Source organism: Tyto alba, unplaced genomic scaffold (assembly GCF_018691265.1).
Source record: "Tyto alba isolate M040663 unplaced genomic scaffold, T.alba_DEE_v4.0 Super-Scaffold_45, whole genome shotgun sequence".
Lineage (NCBI taxonomy): Eukaryota > Metazoa > Chordata > Aves > Strigiformes > Tytonidae > Tyto > Tyto alba.
The window spans coordinates 1,011,137-1,030,729 of NW_024881321.1; the positions used below are offsets into that span (position 1 = coordinate 1,011,137).

General features: G+C 45.7%; 1 protein-coding gene and 1 long non-coding RNA gene across 3 annotated transcripts; one reads left to right on the forward strand and one right to left on the reverse strand.

Annotated features, from left to right (window-relative positions):
* Window positions 1-159: 159 nt before the first annotated feature.
* Window positions 160-3,949, reverse strand: LOC122154735. The gene is made up of 3 exons (XR_006166788.1): window positions 3,860-3,949; window positions 1,919-2,142; window positions 160-1,408 (listed from the first exon to the last, which is right to left on the reverse strand). It is a non-coding gene; the product is annotated as an uncharacterized LOC122154735 (long non-coding RNA).
* SLC25A15 (solute carrier family 25 member 15) lies at window positions 3,755-18,972 on the forward strand. 2 transcript variants are annotated; one of them, XM_042806077.1, is made up of 8 exons: window positions 3,755-3,883; window positions 5,829-5,912; window positions 6,210-6,337; window positions 10,113-10,371; window positions 15,993-16,130; window positions 16,474-16,643; window positions 17,670-17,828; window positions 18,745-18,972. In XM_042806077.1, the coding sequence occupies exons 3-8, from the start codon at window positions 6,283-6,285 to the stop codon at window positions 18,867-18,869; spliced, it is 906 nt and encodes a 301-aa protein (XP_042662011.1). In that variant the 5' UTR covers window positions 3,755-3,883; window positions 5,829-5,912; window positions 6,210-6,282; the 3' UTR covers window positions 18,870-18,972. The 2 variants fall into 2 exon arrangements, with proteins under 2 accessions (XP_042662011.1, XP_042662012.1); XM_042806078.1 differs by lacking the exon at window positions 3,755-3,883 and adding an exon at window positions 3,940-4,020.
* Window positions 18,973-19,593: the final 621 nt, after the last annotated feature.

Below are 19,593 nucleotides of genomic sequence, written 5' to 3' on the forward strand. Positions count from 1 at the left end.
CATTGCCCTGCCTGAGGCAATGTACCAAAACAATTCCCAGAGTTTGGCTGACATTCAGTAACTAAGTCTCCATAAATCCACTGCATGCCTGAATGATTAGTCATTAAAAAAACAGATTCAAGTCTTACCAAAATCTCCAAGAAACATACTGTTTTCAGCTCTGCGTGTTGGTCTTTTGGGTTGCTCTTTTTGCATGAGATTTTAAGGACAATTATTTGCAGTTGGCTAACAGGCAGAAAAGGTTCGTGGCTCCACAGCAACTGGTAGTTATCAAGAATATTAAGCAAACTAAGAAAAAAATATTTATTATGCAGTCAAAGCATAGAAAACAGAACCTGGAAGTATAATTCTTCCACCGCAAAGAAATCTTCCTCTGAAGACCTATCTCTGCAGCTGGTTTACTCTGCTGTAAATCAGACCATATCAACACAATCCTTGAACACAGCTGAACACCTCTGATGTTTTCACTCCTGTTGGAATCAGTACTCACAGTAATGTTTGTGTCATCAAAGCTGCTCCAAATTATTTTGGTGATCTTCAGCTGCCTTTTCACACAGCAATGCATCCTGCACTGCCCAGCTGCACCGTTTACCTGAATTTTCTCCACTGTTTTAAAGTCACAGCAAGCAAATACCAGGTGATAAAATAGCAGCTGCAGGTAGTCTCTTCTCTCTCTCAGAATGATTCCTATAGCAAGAACATGAGCTTTTTCTTTTTTTCCCTCAGACTTGCACTGTCCCTCATTGCTGTGCTTCCAGATGGATTTGTAGTAAGGTCTTCAATGTCCATGCTTACTAGGAAGATGCTACAGTCCAGGAAGTTTGAGAATTCTCAAGGTGGTGGGACCGTCTACACTAGTAATTAATTTGGTGCAACAGAAACAGACCAGCAGACTGAAATGTCTAGTGCTGAGGCTCCTCACCTCTGACTTGGGGAGTCTATTTTGCATTAGGTTAGGGCCAAACATCTTTCTGAAACATATAGTTCAAAGCTGCCACCTGAACCTTCACTTCAACTGAGTGCAGCCTACACTGTCCTACCACTTGCAGTTGACAGCAGTACATCAGTACCCAAATCACTATCACCTGCGTAAGGCTTTACATGCAGAAGCCATCTTAATTTTCCTCCGTGTACAACCTCCATGTGGTGCTGTACTGCTTGGCCCACCTCTCCAAACAGTCTGGACAACATCCACTGCGAGGTGCTGGGTGAGTTTTCATGGTCTCCTTTCTGCAGCTCTGGCTGCTATTCTGGGACGATAGCTGTGAAGAACTGACGTTCATTCTCCTGGGCAGTGAGGATTTCTCTAAGAAGTAGGAAAGGCAAGCTGGCTTTCAGGGAGCAAGCTGTTTGCCTGTAGTTGGCTGGAAATGATGGGCCCAGGAGACAGGCTTGGACTGCCGGTATCCTGCAGGATGGAAAGGAATGCACGTTGCAAGGAAACCCTTTCCTCTCCTGTGTCAGACAAGATTCCATGGCGTCCCCCTACCAGCTTTTCAGCTCCCAGAAGTTACCCATCCCTCCAGTGCCGAAACACTCTGCTCCAGAGGGGCTGTGCCCCTCCTGTCACACAGAGGGCCACCATGTCCCCGAGCCAATCACCCATCCCCGAGGCCGGATCCCTTCAGTCCCAGAAAGCACTTCCATGTTCCTGCAAAGCACTTGCAAGCCAAGCTCTCGGCACACGTGTCCCACTTCTGTCCTGACTGAATCCTTTGAGGGGAAGCTTGAAGTTAAGCTGCAAACAAACTGTCCATTAGGACCTCCACACCAGCACGGTGCAGGCACAAAAAGTACAGTTCAGCTTAGTAAACATGGGTGCAGGTAGCAGAAATAGCCATGGGGTGGCAATATACTCATTGTAGTGCTGCACTTCACAGCTATAAAATCCCCCAGGCAACATTTCAAGTCCTCTCACCATCTCCATCTTTTGCACGGGGTCCAAAGAAGAGCAGATCAGGCCTGGTAGTCTGCCCGAGGAACATGGTTGTGAAGAAGCATCCTGAAACACTCAAGGCCTGATGTTTCAGCTGGCAAATGGCAACCACAGGCAGCATGCAGTTTAACACTAGTCTCCAGCTTCACCGCGTTAGGGGTTAGGTGTTCTCCACCAACTGGATCTTCCAACAGCGCTGCAGTCTGCTAAAAAAGAAGTCAGCACGCAGGTCAAAATTCTTTGCTACTAAACAGTAATCTCTAAGTATTTCAGGTCATCTGAGATGCACAACTAACTCACAATCACTAACTGGTTACCACAGACTCAGCAAATATTTCTAAATTAAAGCAATAAAGTCATTTACAATTCAATGTATTATTTCTAAAACCATTTATAACCTAGTTTGCTCTTCCTTGACAATTGCCATAATTTGAAGAGTAGCCCCAAGCCATTTAAAAGGAATGTTTCAAGAAAATAACCATATAGAGAAATCATATCTGAACCCTACAATTAATTAAAAGTGACAGGAAAAAATGTACATCTAATTTTCTGATATTTATAATGCTTTTTCCTTGGTGTGAGCTTTGAAAGTAGGAGCCGTCAGTTCTATCTGGGGGAAAACACCGTGGATCTACACTCAAATATGTAGGTCTGCATGTTCAGATCCTCACAAACACATGTGCAGCTCAGCAGGGTTTGCAGGCGTACAGCACTGCCCAGAGACGCTGCCTGGTCTGGCAGAGTATCTCTAGTATTACTGGTCACTGACACACATTATAGCTACTGCTCCTTTACATTCCCACAGGCTGTACAGTGTCCTACTGCTTTCAACTAACTGGGCACTGCTTCTGATGAACGTTATTACAAGCACTTCAGTTAATTGCTAATCAAAAGAAAAACAAAACAAAACAAAACAAAACAAAACCTCATCACAGTGGTTTAAACCACTATATGCCACTTCATATTCCCCCAAAAGCTAGGATTACAGAGATTAACAAGTGACCTCCTAAACTGAGAGAGAATCTCCCTAAATTTAGAAGTCACTTGTTGATTTGCAGCAAACTGCTTGCGAATGTCTGTCCATGTCCAGTTTAACGTGCTACAGGTCACTGTTGTGTATGCATTAGTAAAGCTAGAGGGTTTAGCATATGGCAGAACAGGAGTACTTTTTTTATTTGTATGTCCACAATTATTTGACTATTCAATTCAACTAAAGAGGCAGAAGAAAATTTTTTTCTTTTAGTCATCATCCAAGATGTCAGGTATATCTTTATAACTTTAGACAGATGATTGTAGACTGCTGTATCTTGAAGTACAAGATAGCTCCAAACTTGTACGGCTTACTGCTCTAACACATATGCTAAACTCAGTGGGAATTTTTGTATTTTGGGAAAAGGAGAATAGTCACTTTTGTTTTACATAACTATTATTCAGTCATATTCTACCAAAAAAAAAAAAAAAAAAAAAAAAAAAAAAAGTGGCCCCGGGTTAATTTTCCTTCTCCTCCATTGCTTGAATGACATTTTAAAAAACTGTCGAACACTGCAAACTCGCAGGAGGCAAAAATCCCGCTCCAGCCCGACTGTGGCGGCTGGACCCGCCTCGGGAGGTACGGCAGCTCTGCGGCGGTTCGCCCGCGGGCACAAACTGTTGTTATTTCAGGCTATTTAACTCCTAAATAAAACCCTCTCTAGAAACAGACAGCTACCGGGGGCCGGCATTTGTGGGGACCCCTCAGGCCGCCCGGCACCCCCTCAGGCCGCGGCCTCGGCCAGGCCCCACCGCCCGCCCACCGCCTCCCCGGCCCCCGCGTATTCCCCGCGGCCGCGCCGCCTCCCTCGGCCGCCTATATAGGGGCGGCGGCGGGGCTGCCCGCCCGGGCGGGCGGTGTGCCGGGCCGTACCGTACCGTACCGTACCGTACCGGGCCGGGCCGGGCCGGGCCGTGGTGAGTGCTGGCTCCGGAGCGGTCCGGGGCCTGAGGCGGGAGGCGGCGGCGGGCTGAGCGGCGCGCGGGGAAGCGGCGGCCATCTCCCCTCGCCGCCCCGCCGAAGGCAGGCCGGGGCTTTTCCGGGCCCAAACGGGGTGGGTGTGGGGTTAACGGGGGGCTTCTCCTCGGGAGAGCCGCCCCGCGGGGGTCGCCGGCGGAAGAAAGGGAGCCGCTCCGTGCCGAGGCCGCGGGCGCGGTGCCCGGCCCGGCGCGGGCCTGGGGCGCGGGGCCGCGGCCTGCCCTTGGGCGGCTGCCGGCGGGAGCCGTGCTGCCTGGGGGGTGTGGGGGCTCCGCGTGGTGGGGGCGGCATCGGCGGAGAATAACGGGGGGGGGGGGCTGCGGGACCTGTTAGGCCAGTGCTGCTGTGTTTCCAGGTGTGAGGCTGGGGTTTGCTCTGGAGTAAGAGCGGCTGTTGCCTCGTTGTATCTACAAGCAGTTTTTAATCTGCTAGTGCGATTACAAATGGGGAAAAAAAGAAATAGGAGGAAAGGTATGTGCATAGAGAATACCGGAGCGTTGACTATGCCTTAAACCTTCTGAAAGCGGCAGTGTGCTCTGATGGATCAGGAAGCTAAACTTCCTTGGCTCCTAAAACTTCCATATTTTTATAGGCATTTCTGGTTTTCCATCTGCTGCCAGCCTTTCAGTGGATATCTGTGGGTGATTTGGCATGTGCTCCCACTGGGGACTGGCACAAGTCGATAAGATCTCAGCATGATGCAAGCAGTGCAGGTTTTACTGAATGCAGGCAATTGTTGCTCTCTAGTAATTCCCCTCATTCAGAGGCCGTCTCTCTGATCTGTTGTTTTCTTCCTCCTAAGTCAGAAGCAAAACTGCGGAGTGCTGTGTGAACACTAACGAGATCTATAGGATAATGAAGTGTGACTTGCTGTTGGAGCCTCTGTTGTGAAATAACACCTAGCATGCCATGCTGTTGGTAGTGAAACAGTTCAAATCCATAACCACAACTCGGAAACAGCATGTATTAATGCCATTTATTACAAGAGTAGGGATTTATTTTTTTTTTAAAAACCCATTACATTCAGATTCATGCAACACATCTTAAGCAGATTGGACACGTGAAGTTACTGAGTGACAGCGTTTGACCTACTGGGGTTTTTTTTAAGCTTTGAGAATAATAAATCTGCTTAGAGACAGGCTTTCTTAAAGCCTTGCTTATATGCAAGTGTCTGTGCTTCTAATGTAAAAGTTGTACAAGGGACGTGGTTCACACAATTTGGTTTTTTAATTATTCTTTCAATGTAGCCTACTGGAAATTTTGTTCCCATTGATGTTATTCTAAAATCTATTTTGGGAGGCAACAGGCTTCAGAAGACGTATTACAGTAGGTAGAAGAGTGAAGAGCGTTCTGTTTACTGATACACTGTGCTGGAAGCCAGGCTTAGAAGTCAGTGAGAGGCTGATTCATGAGTGTATTCATTGTTTTTTAAGACTCGTGCAACTTTTTTGACAGCACTGTCAGCCAAGTGTCTCACTCAGCAACATGGCTCTGAAACAGTGGGAGCTCTTTGGCTCAGTGATTTTATTCCAGATAAGCAAGCTTGTTTTAACTGCTCACCTAGTGAAAATACCTTACTGCACACTTGAGAACTGACTTAATTTGAATGCTTTATTTGAAAGCGTCGCCTTTGTGTTTCTGCTTCCCAGCTCCCTTCCTGAGAGATGAGGGGTGTAATTCTTATTTATAATAATCTGGTGTGGGGGGAGCTTGCACTGGGAACATGACAGCCAGACGCAATTCTAGGTGTTCGTGTTCATTCCCTTTCTACTGATAGCTTCTGAGAGCCGCATAGGAATACCTAATGTACCTTTGTCATAATGAGTGCAGTTTTCTTAGCTGCTGTTTGCCATGAGGACAGCAATTCTCTGTTTTGCTTTATAGGTGGGGAGCTGAGTCGGGGGGACACGTTCCTGCCAGCTAGCCTTAGACACCTATGGACGCTATGCTTCTATAACCAATAAAAAGGTAACAACGCTTTTCCCTGGAGGTACTCTTTGCTTTCATTTGAGAGATCCGGTGAGACAAGAAGCTGGAAAGCCCAACCAGTATGAAGCTAGGCACTGATACTCCAGAGGACTTGCCTGATGCAGCAAAACCAGTCAGCCAAAATACAAATAGGTTACATCTCGGTCTTGGGGACAGGCATTTTCTGTTCTGGTGTAGAACAAGCTACATGGAAGAGTGGAAGTGAAAGCAATCACGAGATGCTTTTGCCTGTCAGTTGTTGTAAATCATGTATGCTTCATCTTTCTCTTCCCTTAGGAGACAAGTCTCTTGACACCTGCCAGGAAAGGGTAGACTTCAGTCTGAAGTAACTGATAAACAGGTGTGAAGCATGAGGATCAACTCTGCTATTCAGGCTGCTATTGACCTCACAGCAGGAGCTGCAGGTAATGCTGGATACAACTTAATTGCACAGAACTTCTGAGGGACAGTTTTAATACCTTTAACAGATGTAAAAGCAGTTTCCCGTTGCTATAGAAAGCCTTCTGTATTTCAAGGACATGAAGGTGAAGCGGCTGACCTCAGCTAGTGTTGTAACTGCATCACTATCACTCCTCCCTGGGGAAACCCCTGCCATGCAGTGAAGGTGTAGCCCTTATTTCAGACTAATAATTTTCCAGAAGGAGATTTAAGTTTCAGAATTAGTTCTCATGCTTACATGAGTTTAAGAATCAGTCACAAGTAATTTTGGAATTAACTCAATGTATGCGACTGAGGTCCTGCTTTTGTCACAGGAACCCTCTCTAATTGAAATAGGCAAGAGGCTGTCTGGAGGGTTATTAGCTCGGACAACATCCCAATGTGAATCTTTAAAAGCTGGGAAGCTCAGTCGTAGGACTGACGATGGTGAATTCACTTCAGTAACTTCCACTTCAATATAGTCTGTGCTATGAAGTTTTGCTGGACCAGTTGTGACAGTCACAAATGTGGAAAGAGTTGCATTGTCTCACTGACGTTACTGTGTTGGCAATGTCTGTGGCTGAGGGACGAATCTTTTTAACTCTTCCAGGGAAAGGGGGTCTTTTTGACATTTCTGAGCTGACGCTGTTTATACAGAAAATGAGAGATTTGTCTAATGTACTGTTGTAAGCAGTGTAAACAATTTCGTATTTTTCCAAGACAATAGCTATTGCACTCAGTCCTTTTACTGATGGTGTTAATGTTGTGAATATGACGGTATTCATGCTGCGAAGTGCATTCAAGGGTAGTTATTTGAGGTCATTTGTCAGAGTGGAGTTAACATCAGTGCAGTGAGGAAGCGAGAGGTGACAGATAACATGAGTCCAATGTAGCACCTTCATAAAGCATTTCATCTGCCTCCACATTTTGCTCAGTGAGTACCTGCTTTGTTAGCCTTTCCAAAAGATGTTAATTGATTAGACAACACCCTCTTTCCCTGCAAGGAAAGAGAAGTGTTTCTGTTATTGTTTCATTGCCTTAGAACAAAATACATTTCTGTTAGTCCGTTCATTCTCCTTGGTTTTTTGAGTCCTCAGTAAAGAATAGCTATTATATCTGCTGTTTCCCAAAGGAGTAGCTTAATACCTGTGCAGTTCTTAATCCTTTTGCAGGTGTTTCCAGGTGCTTAAATGGGAGGTGTGATTGCTTTCTTTCTCTGTACCTCAGCTCAGGAACGCTGCTGTCAACACCCAGGGCAGTGGAGCGCTCTGGCTTAGGAAGTTGTCTTTCTGAGCTGAAGCTCTTGGCTACTACAAGGGCTGGAAACTATCATTAGCTTAGAAATCCATTGCTTGACTGTCCCATGCCCACATTCAGGCTAACAAGGCATGTACTTGAGGTTGGCCTGGATTTTGGCAGTAGAGCTTAGAGCTAATTATGCCATTTTCTTCTCTGGTATGGTTCTTCTTTCTTCAGGTAAGATGAAGGCAGTGAGACCTTTTTCAACATGACTTCAGTAATCCTAAATCATTGTTTTTTCATTGCTACTTCTGTTGTAATAGATACCGTACTGTTTCTCTAGCATTTATTTTCCATGTTCTTTTCACACACTTGCTTTGTATTGCCTATGTTCACTGGTAGTACTCATTTCTGTATTGCATATGTCTCAGTACTCTTTAGAAAGTGTATTTATTCAAACTGCTAGTTCCTCCAGCAAATGCATAACCTGGTTTTCCCTTCCTCTCCAGATAGTCTTGACTAGCTGATAAGTAATGACGTTGGGGCAAGTAAATGCTGAACAAGAGTAAATAAGTCGTTTAGCTGCCTGTGGGTCGTAGTCCTTTGCCTAGGATCTGAGCAACCTCTAATCACTTCTCTGATTAAGTAGGACTCTTCTCTCCACCGTTCCCATGTTATTATTAGGACCACATACATCTAAGCCATTCAAGCAGGATTGACTTTTGTGTTTTTCTGGTTTGGTTTTGTTCTTTGTGTTAGACTATTTACTGCTGGCTGGAAGAATCACTTTTTTCTTTAACGTTTTAGATATTAACAGTGACTCTTGGTCTTTAACTTGAGGCTTACAAAGTTCATTGCTGTAGTTTACTGGGCTTCTTGTGCCACCTCCAGTGACAGTGTAAGGAGAGCCCTTTCTCTTTCTGGGATAGCTGTTCATAGTCACCTCCCAGCTTTTCAGCTCTGCATTCCCAAGACCGTTCCTGGTTTTCTTGGGCTTCTTCCAACAGCCATTATTTTACTACATGTAGATGTTTTAGGTCTACCTTTACACAGGAACATAGCATTTGTCCTGCAGATTAATATCTGACTGTCTTGCCTGCAGGTACCATTGACTGAGCCTTTCCAACTCTGTTTTTCATCTGAGGTTTACACGGATGTTACTAGTGGGAGCGAGCTACTTCTCTCCTTGGTTATTGCTCCCAGAGCAAGAAGCTCTTCATGCTTCCTTGTGTGATTTGCTCTGAAGTTTTTAATGATCCATACAATTGAGGTTTTATGGCATCTAGACCTTCAGTTTTTCTTAAAGGCCTGAAGTACCTCTTTGCGGAGGAGCAACAATGTAACATGAGTAAAATCCATTGAAAAACACTTATCAATTGAAAAACACTTGTTTATTCTTCTCCCCACTTAGAAGAAAAAAAAAACAAACCCTAATCTTAACTAGATTCACACATGTGTTTATATTTCAGTTTCTTTACCTTATCTGTGTTTACAGATAATTACTTCTATTTCGTAGATGAAAAAACATCTTGTTAACTTGTTCTCTTTATGGTGTATGCGTGTCAGCTGTGCTTTGGTTAACGATCAGCTTCTGTTTTAGGATGATTCCTCTCTAGCTAAAAAGGCAAAACTGTGAAGCCTGTATAAGGTGCACCTGTCGTGTGCTTCCTCTTAGATATTGGCTTCTAATAGATTGCTGTCAGCATATACTGGTATTTCGTACTGAAGAAGTATAACATTAGCTCTTTCTGCAGACTACTGAATTGAGTTAGATCTCGTGGAATAACGCTGCACTGTGGGCAGAGTGGTTATTGGTGACGTTGCTGGCAATATCTCACAAGTTTTCAGGGTATTGACCTTGCAGTTCAGGTTGGAGAAGATAACACATTGAGAAACTTTGCTCTTTCACCCTTTTCCAGCTTATATTGGACACTTCCTCCTAGTATGTGGGAATAAATGCACATAAGAATCATCTGGAGTTATGAAGTAAAGGGCTTGAGTTGTTGGTTATTAATTTATAATGTTTCATTAGTTTTAGCACTCTTGGGAGCGTTCCTCTTGTCCTAGAGTAATCTTTGTCTCACTCGATTACAAATCTTTCATTTTTTTTGTTACTGGAATGTAAAATCAGATGGCTTCTGAACCACTGCATTAATGAGGGAACACGCTGCTTAACTCGTTAGCACAAGTGACTTGAGTGTAGAACAAGACCTGTAATTCAGTACCATTTATAGAAGTGAACCATTTTGTTTAGATGCTTTCTTTTAGTAAGGTAAAGAAACGTTTAATGAGACTCAAGCTCTTACTGCTCTTATGCCTGACTTTTTTTATTTTTATTTCAGGTAAATAAATTCACCACTGACAATTGATGACATTGTGCTAAAATCAGTGCACTTGTCTTTTCCTGTGGAGAATTAATTGATCTCGGCTTTCTGTGTGATTTTCCTAATAGTGCTGACTCTGTGTAGGTGTTTCAGTTGTGATAACCTTCAGCCACCCTCTTAACTTCCACTGCTTGTTTAGGTGGGACAGCATGTGTGGTGACTGGCCAGCCCTTTGATACTGCAAAGGTGAAGATGCAGACGTTCCCCGACATGTACAAAGGAATTGTGGACTGCTTTGTGAAAACCTATAAGCAAGTGGGGCTTCGAGGCTTCTACAAGGGAACTACACCAGCACTTGTAGCCAACATTGCGGAGAACTCCGTTCTGTTCATGTGCTATGGATTTTGCCAACAAATTGTGAGAAGAATTGTTGGAGTAGACAGGAAAACAAAGCTCAGGTTAGTAATAGAAATCCGTTTCATAATTTTAAATAAATAAATAAGTAAAAAATCATGCAACTGCTGCTTGGAAATACTGTGCTGTTAGGGTGCAACTAATGTCTCAGGCCCCCCCTCTGCCAGTGTGCAGTGTAGTAAGTTTTGGAGTGTAGACCTTTGTGCTAGGTTATGGTGTCTAACTACAGCAGAGCCATCTACTTGTCACTGCAGCTGGCTGGTTTCAATAATCACCGTTTAACTGGAATAGTCAAGACCCGGAATGTTTTTACCAAAGGGACTGAGCATTGCAACACCTGGGAGTTGGTGTCCCTTGATCCCTAGGTGGTTCTGTTTTTCGCGGGGGAGGTAGTGGTGGTTCTTACAGGGAGGCATACTAAGGGGAAAAGACACTTTTCTAATATTGCCTAACTTTTAAACATTTATTTAAGTCTCAAAAGCTTGAATGTAATGGTGGTTAGACCAAAAGTCTAATTTTGCACAGTGTGTTGTCTACTGCACTGGCAATAAGTGGCTGCCTAAAGAATGAGAAGTAAGAGAAGGAAGTGTTGAATACTTACTCTGAGTCCTCTGCCAGGCTACATTCTTAGTTCAGAGGATTTCTTGGTCCTGGTATGATCCAGTCAGTGACTTTGGATCTCTTTCGAAGCACTTGTCCAGTCTCCTCTTGAATTCTAAGTTCCTTGCATCTGCAGTGCACTTTGGCAGGGAGTTCTGCAGGTGATAGTCATTAATTCTGTAACTGGAAGAGGCAGTTGATGCTTAGCCACTGTTTCCATGCTACCTGGGATTTTGTAGAACTCTATCCATTGCTCCATGCCCCTCTTGCCCACCCGAATCTGTTCCTAGATGGAAGGATTCCAGCCCTCCTGGTCAGTGAGCGCTCCGAAGCTGTTCCTTTAGCTGTCCTCGCTGTCTTTCTCAAACTCTTGTAATCCTAATGTGTCAGGGTTTTCAGTTTAGGAGACCAGAGCTGTGCAGAGTATTCGGGGTGTGACCGAGTCATGGATTTATGCACTGGCATAATGATCGTAATCTCTTTCTAGCGAGGATGGCTTTTCTCCAGGTGTTGCATCACTTTAGAGCTGTCAGTGGTCCAGCAGTCTCCGTGAGCCTTACTGTTACACATTTCTCAAGGTATGTCTTCTGTGCATCACTGAAAGTAGCTGCACCTTCTCCATCCTTGTGCTGCCCCACAGTATGTAAAAGATTCCTCATACTGTCCTAACTCCAAAGATTGATGCAAGGTTAACCACGTTCAGCTTTTTATTAATCACTTTGTTCATAGCTTTGTTCTTCCTCTCATGTCTCTCTTCAAATGGCAGTAGCTGGGGAGGCCGTGATTCTGCATTTGAGATCTGTCGTGACATGGGTAGCTACCGAAGTGCAAGACAAGAATCTCAAAGTGGCAGTAAGTGAGATGTTCTCCTGTCACATGTTAGGATGAGGTATCTGAAGCCTGAGGCCCGATATGAGGGAACATGAGGCGATGAAGAGACAAATGATATTAATTGCTTTCTCCCTGCATTCTCTTTCACTGTTTTTTGTCAGTTGAGATGCCTCAGCTGACAGAACTGTTTCCACCTTCATCGCTTTCTTAAATCAGGGGGTTTCTGCTTTCTCAGCTTAGACCCCCCTATCTCTTCCTACCCACTGAAATGTAGGAGGTGGGCCTACCAATGGTATGCTTTGCTGCTTAACCATCTTTTGTGATCCTCCTGGGAGGTAGACCACAGACTTGCAGAGGTCCTAGGATCATCTCTTCAAGTAATGGAGACAGTGTGTTTATGGTGTGTGCGTAGGGGAGGTAGAATGGGAAATTTTCAAACAGTATACATAGGTGTGCTGTTCCCTACCTTTTGGGCTAGCATACAGAATGGGAATAGAATTTGAATTTGTAGCAATTGCAATTGCCTCTGACACCTGACCCTTCTTTCCTTGGTCAGGTAATAGTGCTTCTCAGATCCAGGATGGCTGTTTAAGACATGGTTAATTAAAGAGCAAATGGTCTGACTGCATGGCTGTGCTAGGATAAAACAATAAAGGACTTAAGTTTACTTGAAAGCTTTCTCCCTTGGTGCTGCTCCCTTGATCTCTTCATCTGGGTCATCGTGGGGGCGTCTGACAAGGTGCATGTATGAGAGAACTGCCTTGACGAGGTCTGTGGTGGTGCCCTGGGTCCGTGTGGTCTGTCCAGGACATCCCCACCCATTCTCATTGTAGAAGAGCCAAGAAGCCTTTGTAGTGTGCTGTAGGGGAGGGGAGAAACCCTGATGAGGTGGCTCACCTCCAGGCATGACAAGCGAAGAACTATAATTGCCCTAGTTGCCTCTGCTGTTTAAAAACCTGTCAGACTGTCTTAGCCTGAAGAACGTATTTCAAGTCACCTGCTGAGGTGAATCTGACCATTTTTCTTACCCATATATAAGCAATTGCTTCTCACTTCTTCATTATTTTATAATGTTTGAGATTTCTCAAAACGAGCTATAATAGTTGGGTTTTGCTTTAAGTTACTTTTTCAGTCACACCTTTAAATGGCTTGGAAATAAGCTTGCCTTAGCCTGCCTGTTTTTAGAGATACCCTGGTCAGTGAGTGAAGCCTTGCAAAACAGTTACAAGGGCAGTTACAAAACAACAGTTTTTCCAGTTAAAGGAGTACGTGCCACTGATGCATGAGTCAGAAAACAAGTGGAGAGAGAAGTGCTGAATTCCATTTATCTCTTAATATCCATTTAGTCCAACCAAACTGATTTCAAAGTCTAAACTGAGAGAGCTATTATCCTTGTTCACCTCAGTTTGCCTTCCTCAGTACGTGACTAGTCATCTTCAGCAGGTTATTTTCTTTGAAAAAACAAGATAAATGCCTTTTACAGAAGAAGCAGCAGTGTAAGAGTAGAGGATTCTTGCTCCTGTGATGTGTGATCAAAACTCTCCCATCCAGGAAAAGTATTGAATTAGGCATTTTGAGTTGACAGGCAGCCTGAAGAGCATTCAAGACTTACCACTCCTGTGGTGAGGTTCACTATATTAAAGACCAAAGCCTAAACAGTGGGTATAGTTTAATTTTGCATACAAACTTCAATATCAGCAGGTAAAAGTAGAAAATACCTGAATTATGGCTAAATCTAGTCCTTTACATCTGTCAGAATTCTTTTTGTCTGATAGCATTGGTTTTTCTTTCTCTCCTGAAGGAGGGAGGATCCTATGCACCCGTTAGAAGGCACCTCTTCCCTATTTTCTTATCCTAATTCTTCAGTGTATAACCTTATTGCCTTGCTCTAGCTCACAGCTTAATAACTGTAGGGCTCAGCCCCATTCTATACTTTCAACTCTGCCTTGCTCTGTCTTCAGCTTTAGTGGGTTGCATTTCAGATCCCTGTTATGCCAAGCTTTGTGTGCTGCAAGAGGGTTGCACACTCCGTGTTGCCAGGCCTCATTGACTGCGTATTATTTGGTCACTGCTCTCCGGGCAGTTCCTGATTTCTTTGATGGTTCTTGTGTTGTGGTTTGGGCCTGGTTGGCAGCCAACCACAATGCAGCAGCTCTCTCTCCCTTCCCCTCCGGCAATGAGAAGGGACAGAGAGCCAGGCTTGGGGTTCAAGATAGGACTGGGATGGGGAAAATCCCCCTTTTATGATCACGAGCAAGAGGCAGACTTGTTAGGGGAAGGAAAAAAAACCATACATTTATTACAGACACTAACAACACCTAACAGAGTAGGACAGTGAGAAGCATTGCCACATCTTGAGAACACCTTCCCCCCACCCCTCCCTTCTTCCCGGGCTCAGCTCTGCTCCCGATATCTCTACCTCCTCCCCCAGCGGCGCAGGGGCAGGGAATGGGGGGTGCAGGCAGTGCTGCCACTTCCTTCAGCTTCGGTGAGGGGAGTGTCCAAAACTTGTTCCCCCTGCTCCATCGTGGTCCCCCTCTCACAGCAGACAGTCCTCCACAAACTTTCTCCGACATGAGTCCCTCCCACGGGCCGCAGCGTTCCCCACACTGCTCCGTCATGGGTCACTAACTTCCTCCGACTGGATTCCCTCCCACGGCTGCAGCCCTTCCCGAGCTGCTCCGGCGTGGGACTCCCCCGCATGCTGCAATCCTCCCCGCGCTGAATTACAGCAGCGGGGCTGCCTTTTCCCATGAGACCCCGGCCTTCTTCGGGCACAGCACCTTGATTATGCGAGCAGGAACAACAGGCCATAAATCAGTGTCTGCTCCACCGTAGATCTCCATGGGTGGCAGGGGGGGGCCACCCTGCCGTCTCCCCACAGGATACAGGGGGGTCTCTGCTCAGGCACACCTCCCCACTCCTTTCTTCCTCTGTTCCTCCACTGACCTTGGTGTTCATGCAGCTGCAGCAACTCCTCCTCACCAGTCCCACTGCCCGTCACCACGTCCCTTCTTAAATACGTTATCGCAGAGGCGCAGCTGATGGGCTCAGTTTTGGTGCAGAAGTGGAGCTGACGTGGAGCTGGGGGAGCTTCGAGAAGCTTCTCACAGGGGGATGCCCCGATAGCCCCCTCCCCTGCCACCAAAAAACTCCACCACTCACTCAACCCAGGACATCTTGTCACTGCCGTATCTGAATGTCAGGAGCTTTGCTTCGTGTCGCAGCTTTTAGTTCCGTGATGCTCTGCGAGGTGAAAAGCTGTAGCTGTACTCTCTGATACGACAGGTGTATAAAACTCCTGGCCACGGGGCAGGCACCTCCTGCCTACAGAAAGAATTTCTGTGCAGCAGTAAGGGCAGTCCCAGCTGCGCTGCCTCCCCAGGTTCTGAGAGAAGAGAGAAGCTTCGCTTGTTCTGTGCTGTTGTGCAGCTTCTGTCCAACACACCCGTGTCTGTAGGAGCCCCTTTAAAGCGTGTCGGAGAGAATATGATCCTGGAGTACCAGCCGCCCGAGTCCTGGCAGATGAACAGCCCAGGCTTTGATGTGTGTGAAGTCACCGCAAAGAAAGCCCCGATTTTGGAATGTTGTGAGTCAGTGCAGATTACAGGGCGGTCTTTGCTCAGTGGTGTGCTTTGTTTCTCTCCACTGCCTGGTTCGCGTGGTCCCATTCATGGCAGCACGTCCATAGGAAGATGGTAGCGGTCCACTGTGATTGTGCCTTGCTTTGGGATTTCTGGCATCTTCTACTGAAAACCTGTGTTAATGCTGCTAAGGTGACTTTGAAAACACCAGCACCTATAGGAGGTGATAATTGCTCCTCTTCTCTTCGAGGAAGTGACTAGTACCCAAAAGTTGCCCAGTGCAACAACTCAATGGAAATGCTTATAAAAGCCACGGAGGGGAAGATTTGATAGTGTTTATTCTATATTTAGTTATATTTAGTGTTACAATCACTAAAGTACAGCAAAAAAGGTAGAGGTTGCAGTCAATCTTCTTGGGTGTCTGAAGGATGCATCCGAGCTGTGTATGAAGATGGGATGAGCCAGGTTTCTCATCTCCCTAGCTCAGGTAAGTGCCCTTTTCTCTTGAGAGTTGTTTTCCCCCCAAGACTGTGCATCAGTTTTTCTTGATGATATTTAGAGTACAGGTCCAGGAAGCAGGCTGGTGGTGCAGTGGCTCCACCACACTGAAGGTCAGTGCCCAGATACCTTCTGCAGTTTCTCTCTTGCAGTGATCTGCAGAACGCTGCTGCAGGCTCCTTCGCCTCTGCCTTCGCCACCCTTGTCCTCTGCCCCACAGAGCTGGTGAAGTGTCGGCTGCAGGCCATGCATGAAATGCAGCTGTCAGGAAAAATAATCCAGGGACACAAGTAAGTATACCCCCTGCCCAGCGTCTCTGAAACCCTCTTGTGTGTACTGTTTTATTTTCAATCCTGTATTGGCTCGGTGTCACGTTGGCCGTGCGCTGTTAACCAGAGGGGAGTTGTGGCGGGGGGGGGGGGGGGGGGGGGGTTGCAGCCTGCAGATCCTTCAGGTGCTTGTAAAGCTGGCTGCCAGCTCAGGGCTCCCAGCAGGATCTTGTTCCAAGTCTCACTTGGGTTCCGTTTAAACAATGGGTCTAACCCTTCATTGTTGCTGCAGCTGCCTGTTGTTCTGCAGCCTTCTCGTTAGCTGGCTGTTAGGCATCACTAACTGGATCAACCTCTCCATCAGTACAGTTTGGTCAGTAGTGAAGGGTGTTATTCAGAAGGATGGTCCCCTCGGATTTTACCGTGGCCTGTCAAGCACTTTGCTGCGGGAAGTCCCAGGCTATTTCTTCTTCTTTGGAGGGTACGAACTGAGCCGGACATTCTTTGCCTCTGGGAGATCAAAAGATGAATTAGGTATGGTGTCTCTTTTGCCTGGTGGATTTTAGCATGCTGTTACGGGGGTCATAAGGGTGGTTGGGCATATGTTCCCTGAAAATACACTGATGATGCACAGCAGTTGTAAAATGAAGGAAAGTGGGCACACAAAATATGGCAGTCTGCATTTTGTGTATATATAGTACTGAATTCTTGAAGTGACCGCTTTCCAACGGAGCAGGATGTATTATAAACGTAGAATAAATACAGTGAGCTAACACTGATACTACAAAACTACTAAAATATCTGACCCTGTGCTGTAACACAGTTCTGAACTATTTCACTTCAGCAGCTGTTTAGAGTGATTTTGTTGTTTTTTGAAGCATTCTAGCCTTAGCTGTATTCTTTTGAACCGTGTGTTCACGCGTATGCTGAAACGTGTGCCGACCGTTAGATGTAATCACAGTGATAGTAAGAGAACACTGAGATGGAAAATTAGACCTGAAAAGATGAGGAGATGCCAGACTAAAGATTGCTTGTCTCCTCTTGAAAGGCTGAACAGCAATACTTTGTCTTGCTGGGAGTTTGGATTTCCCCTACATGCATTCTGGTCCCTGTTGTTGCAAAATGTTTATCAACATCTAATGTGAAATGAGGTTGCATCATGGAAAATGACTGATCACAAAGTAACTTTGCAGAACCAAGCAGGTATCTGTGATTAGTGGCCCTGATGTTACTTTAAAGTGTTTCACAGATAGCCTGGGAAAGTGATTGCAAGTGTGGAAGGAATGGAGTTAATTTACTTAATACAGTCAAAACAGAATTCCACGTTACGCTTTTTTATCCTGGCCAGAAATCTGAGAGGCACTCCTTGTAACCTTTGAGCTTCTGGTTAGACTTGCAACTTACCAGTGGCTTAAAATTAACCTAAAGGTTTGCGCTGGAGCTGTTTCTTTTGTCATAAGCAGGTTCCTCTGTGTTCTCTTTGACTTCTGTATGTGAGATCTTGTGACGCTTGCTGCGGATATTTTGTGGTGTGTATAAAAGCTTGTTTCTTAACTTTAGGTCCCATTCCTTTGCTACTAAGTGGAGGTTTTGGAGGCAGTTGTCTGTGGATTGCTGTGTATCCTGTGGACTGTGTCAAATCTAGAATTCAGGTTCTTTCAATGGCTGGAAAACAAACAGGCTTTATGGGAACATTTGCAACTGTTGTGAGAACTGAAGGTGAGTACGCAGTGTATCAGCTGAATCTGTAGGGCTGCAGGCTGAAATCTCCACCCTCCAATACAAAAACTGCTCAAGAAATCTAGTCCACTGCTAATGTGTTAGAGACAGACAGGAGCTGTTTCTCACAAACAGAAATACTGATGTTTCATGTAGCCTGGAAAGCTTAGAATCTAGAAATCGAGACCTCCTGTATCTGCCTTGCCTCTTGGTTTGGGAGACAATGAACTTAAAGCCGATAACAGCTCAGCATCCATTAAAAGCAGATAAAGGAATGGAAGCTCCAAAACATACACGTGAAAATTGAAGGAACCGGTTAAGCTCAGTACAGAATTTTTCTTTGCCTCTAGAAGCCAATATAGGGCTGGCTGAGGGCTATTTGCTAAATCAATCCTATCTAGCCTGGCAACCTGGGGCATCTGCCCCTGTCTCCTGGGTGGAGCTGGCCTGCGCCAGGCACTTCAGAAGATGGTGTGAGAATGTAGATGGCAGCAGGTAGGAGTCCTGGCCCCCTTCCCCGGGGAGACACTCGTCAGAGCAGGGGTCTGACTTGGGGCACGGCTCCAACGCGGCCCCGTTGTCCTTCTGTCCCCTTGCCAGCTGTGGTACAGCTGCTGTGAACTGTGTCCTCGGGTGAGCAAGGTGGGGGTGGCCCCTCTGAAGGCCTTGTCAGACCCGCAATAAGCTTCTATCGCTGAGCGCTTAGGGCTGAACTCCTGTACACCTCCAGGTGCTGCTCCTCGAGCAACATCCAGCAACACTGCAGGTAGGAGCTACAACCAGGGAGCTCAGCGCTCTGCGTGCCCCTCGAAGCAGCAGCATTGTTTCAGTGTCCTTCACAGGTAGAAAAAGCACAGGGGTTGCTGCAGATGAGCAACTCAATAAATGGCTAAACTGGCTCTGATTTAATTTCCAGGGGTACTTGCCTTGTATTCTGGACTAAAGCCAACTATGATCCGTGCATTCCTGGCCAACGGGGCACTGTTCCTCGCCTACGAGTACAGCCGGAAGCTGATGATGAAACAAATAGATTCTTACTGATACCTTCTCGCAGATGGAGTGCAAATGGTTGTTTAAGGATCACTTAAAGAAACGATCCAAACCCCTGTAGATCACATCGTGGTCTGAGCAGGGCCCAACTCAACTCCAGTTTAAAATTTGTAATCTTTTAAATTCAGGTGATTTTAGAGAGACGTGTACATGCTGCTCGAATTGAACCAGCAGAACAATCTCCATCTTGCAGATTCTGCACTAGGTGCACTGCGTGTCCTAAATGTATTTTCCTGACCTGTAATAGTTAGAAAGACTTAATGTTGACCTGTTGGGTTTAATGTAACATGCAGCAGTAAGCTGTGTTTTCTTTAAGAGGCGGCACCGTTCTAAAATCTGCGCTGTGGTGCTGAGCTTGCCCAGTTGGTAAGGGCAAGTGTCTGACACAAACTAACAGCAGTGCTGGCTAATCTTGCCGAGCGTGCCTGGCTTCTACATGCCCCTGCCCTTCTCCAGCTCCCTTCTGCTCTGATTTTTCCAAGGTCATGGCAGTTGGTGTCTGACTCATGTACTCTGTCCCAGGGAATGGGCTTATAAAAATAGGAAGTGTTCACTCCTTACCTTGGACTTGTATGACTTGGAGCCCGAGAGATGCCTGAATTTGAGATAAAACGATGTAGTTACTGGGTTTAAGGAGTCTGTGCAGCATTTTATTCATTTACAAATCCTTTCAAGTAGTGCTGGAGTCTGCTAAGCACCCTTGAATTAAACACTT

Bases quoted from the DNA above. Each gene is read 5' to 3' on its own strand.
- SLC25A15 (XM_042806077.1), top strand. From the start codon at position 6,283: ATGAGGATCAACTCTGCTATTCAGGCTGCTATTGACCTCACAGCAGGA. The intron at 16,131-16,473 runs GTAAGTATACCC...CCTCTCCATCAG, and splicing joins AAAATAATCCAGGGACACAA to TACAGTTTGGTCAGTAGTGA. The intron at 17,829-18,744 runs GTGAGTACGCAG...TTTAATTTCCAG, and splicing joins AACTGTTGTGAGAACTGAAG to GGGTACTTGCCTTGTATTCT.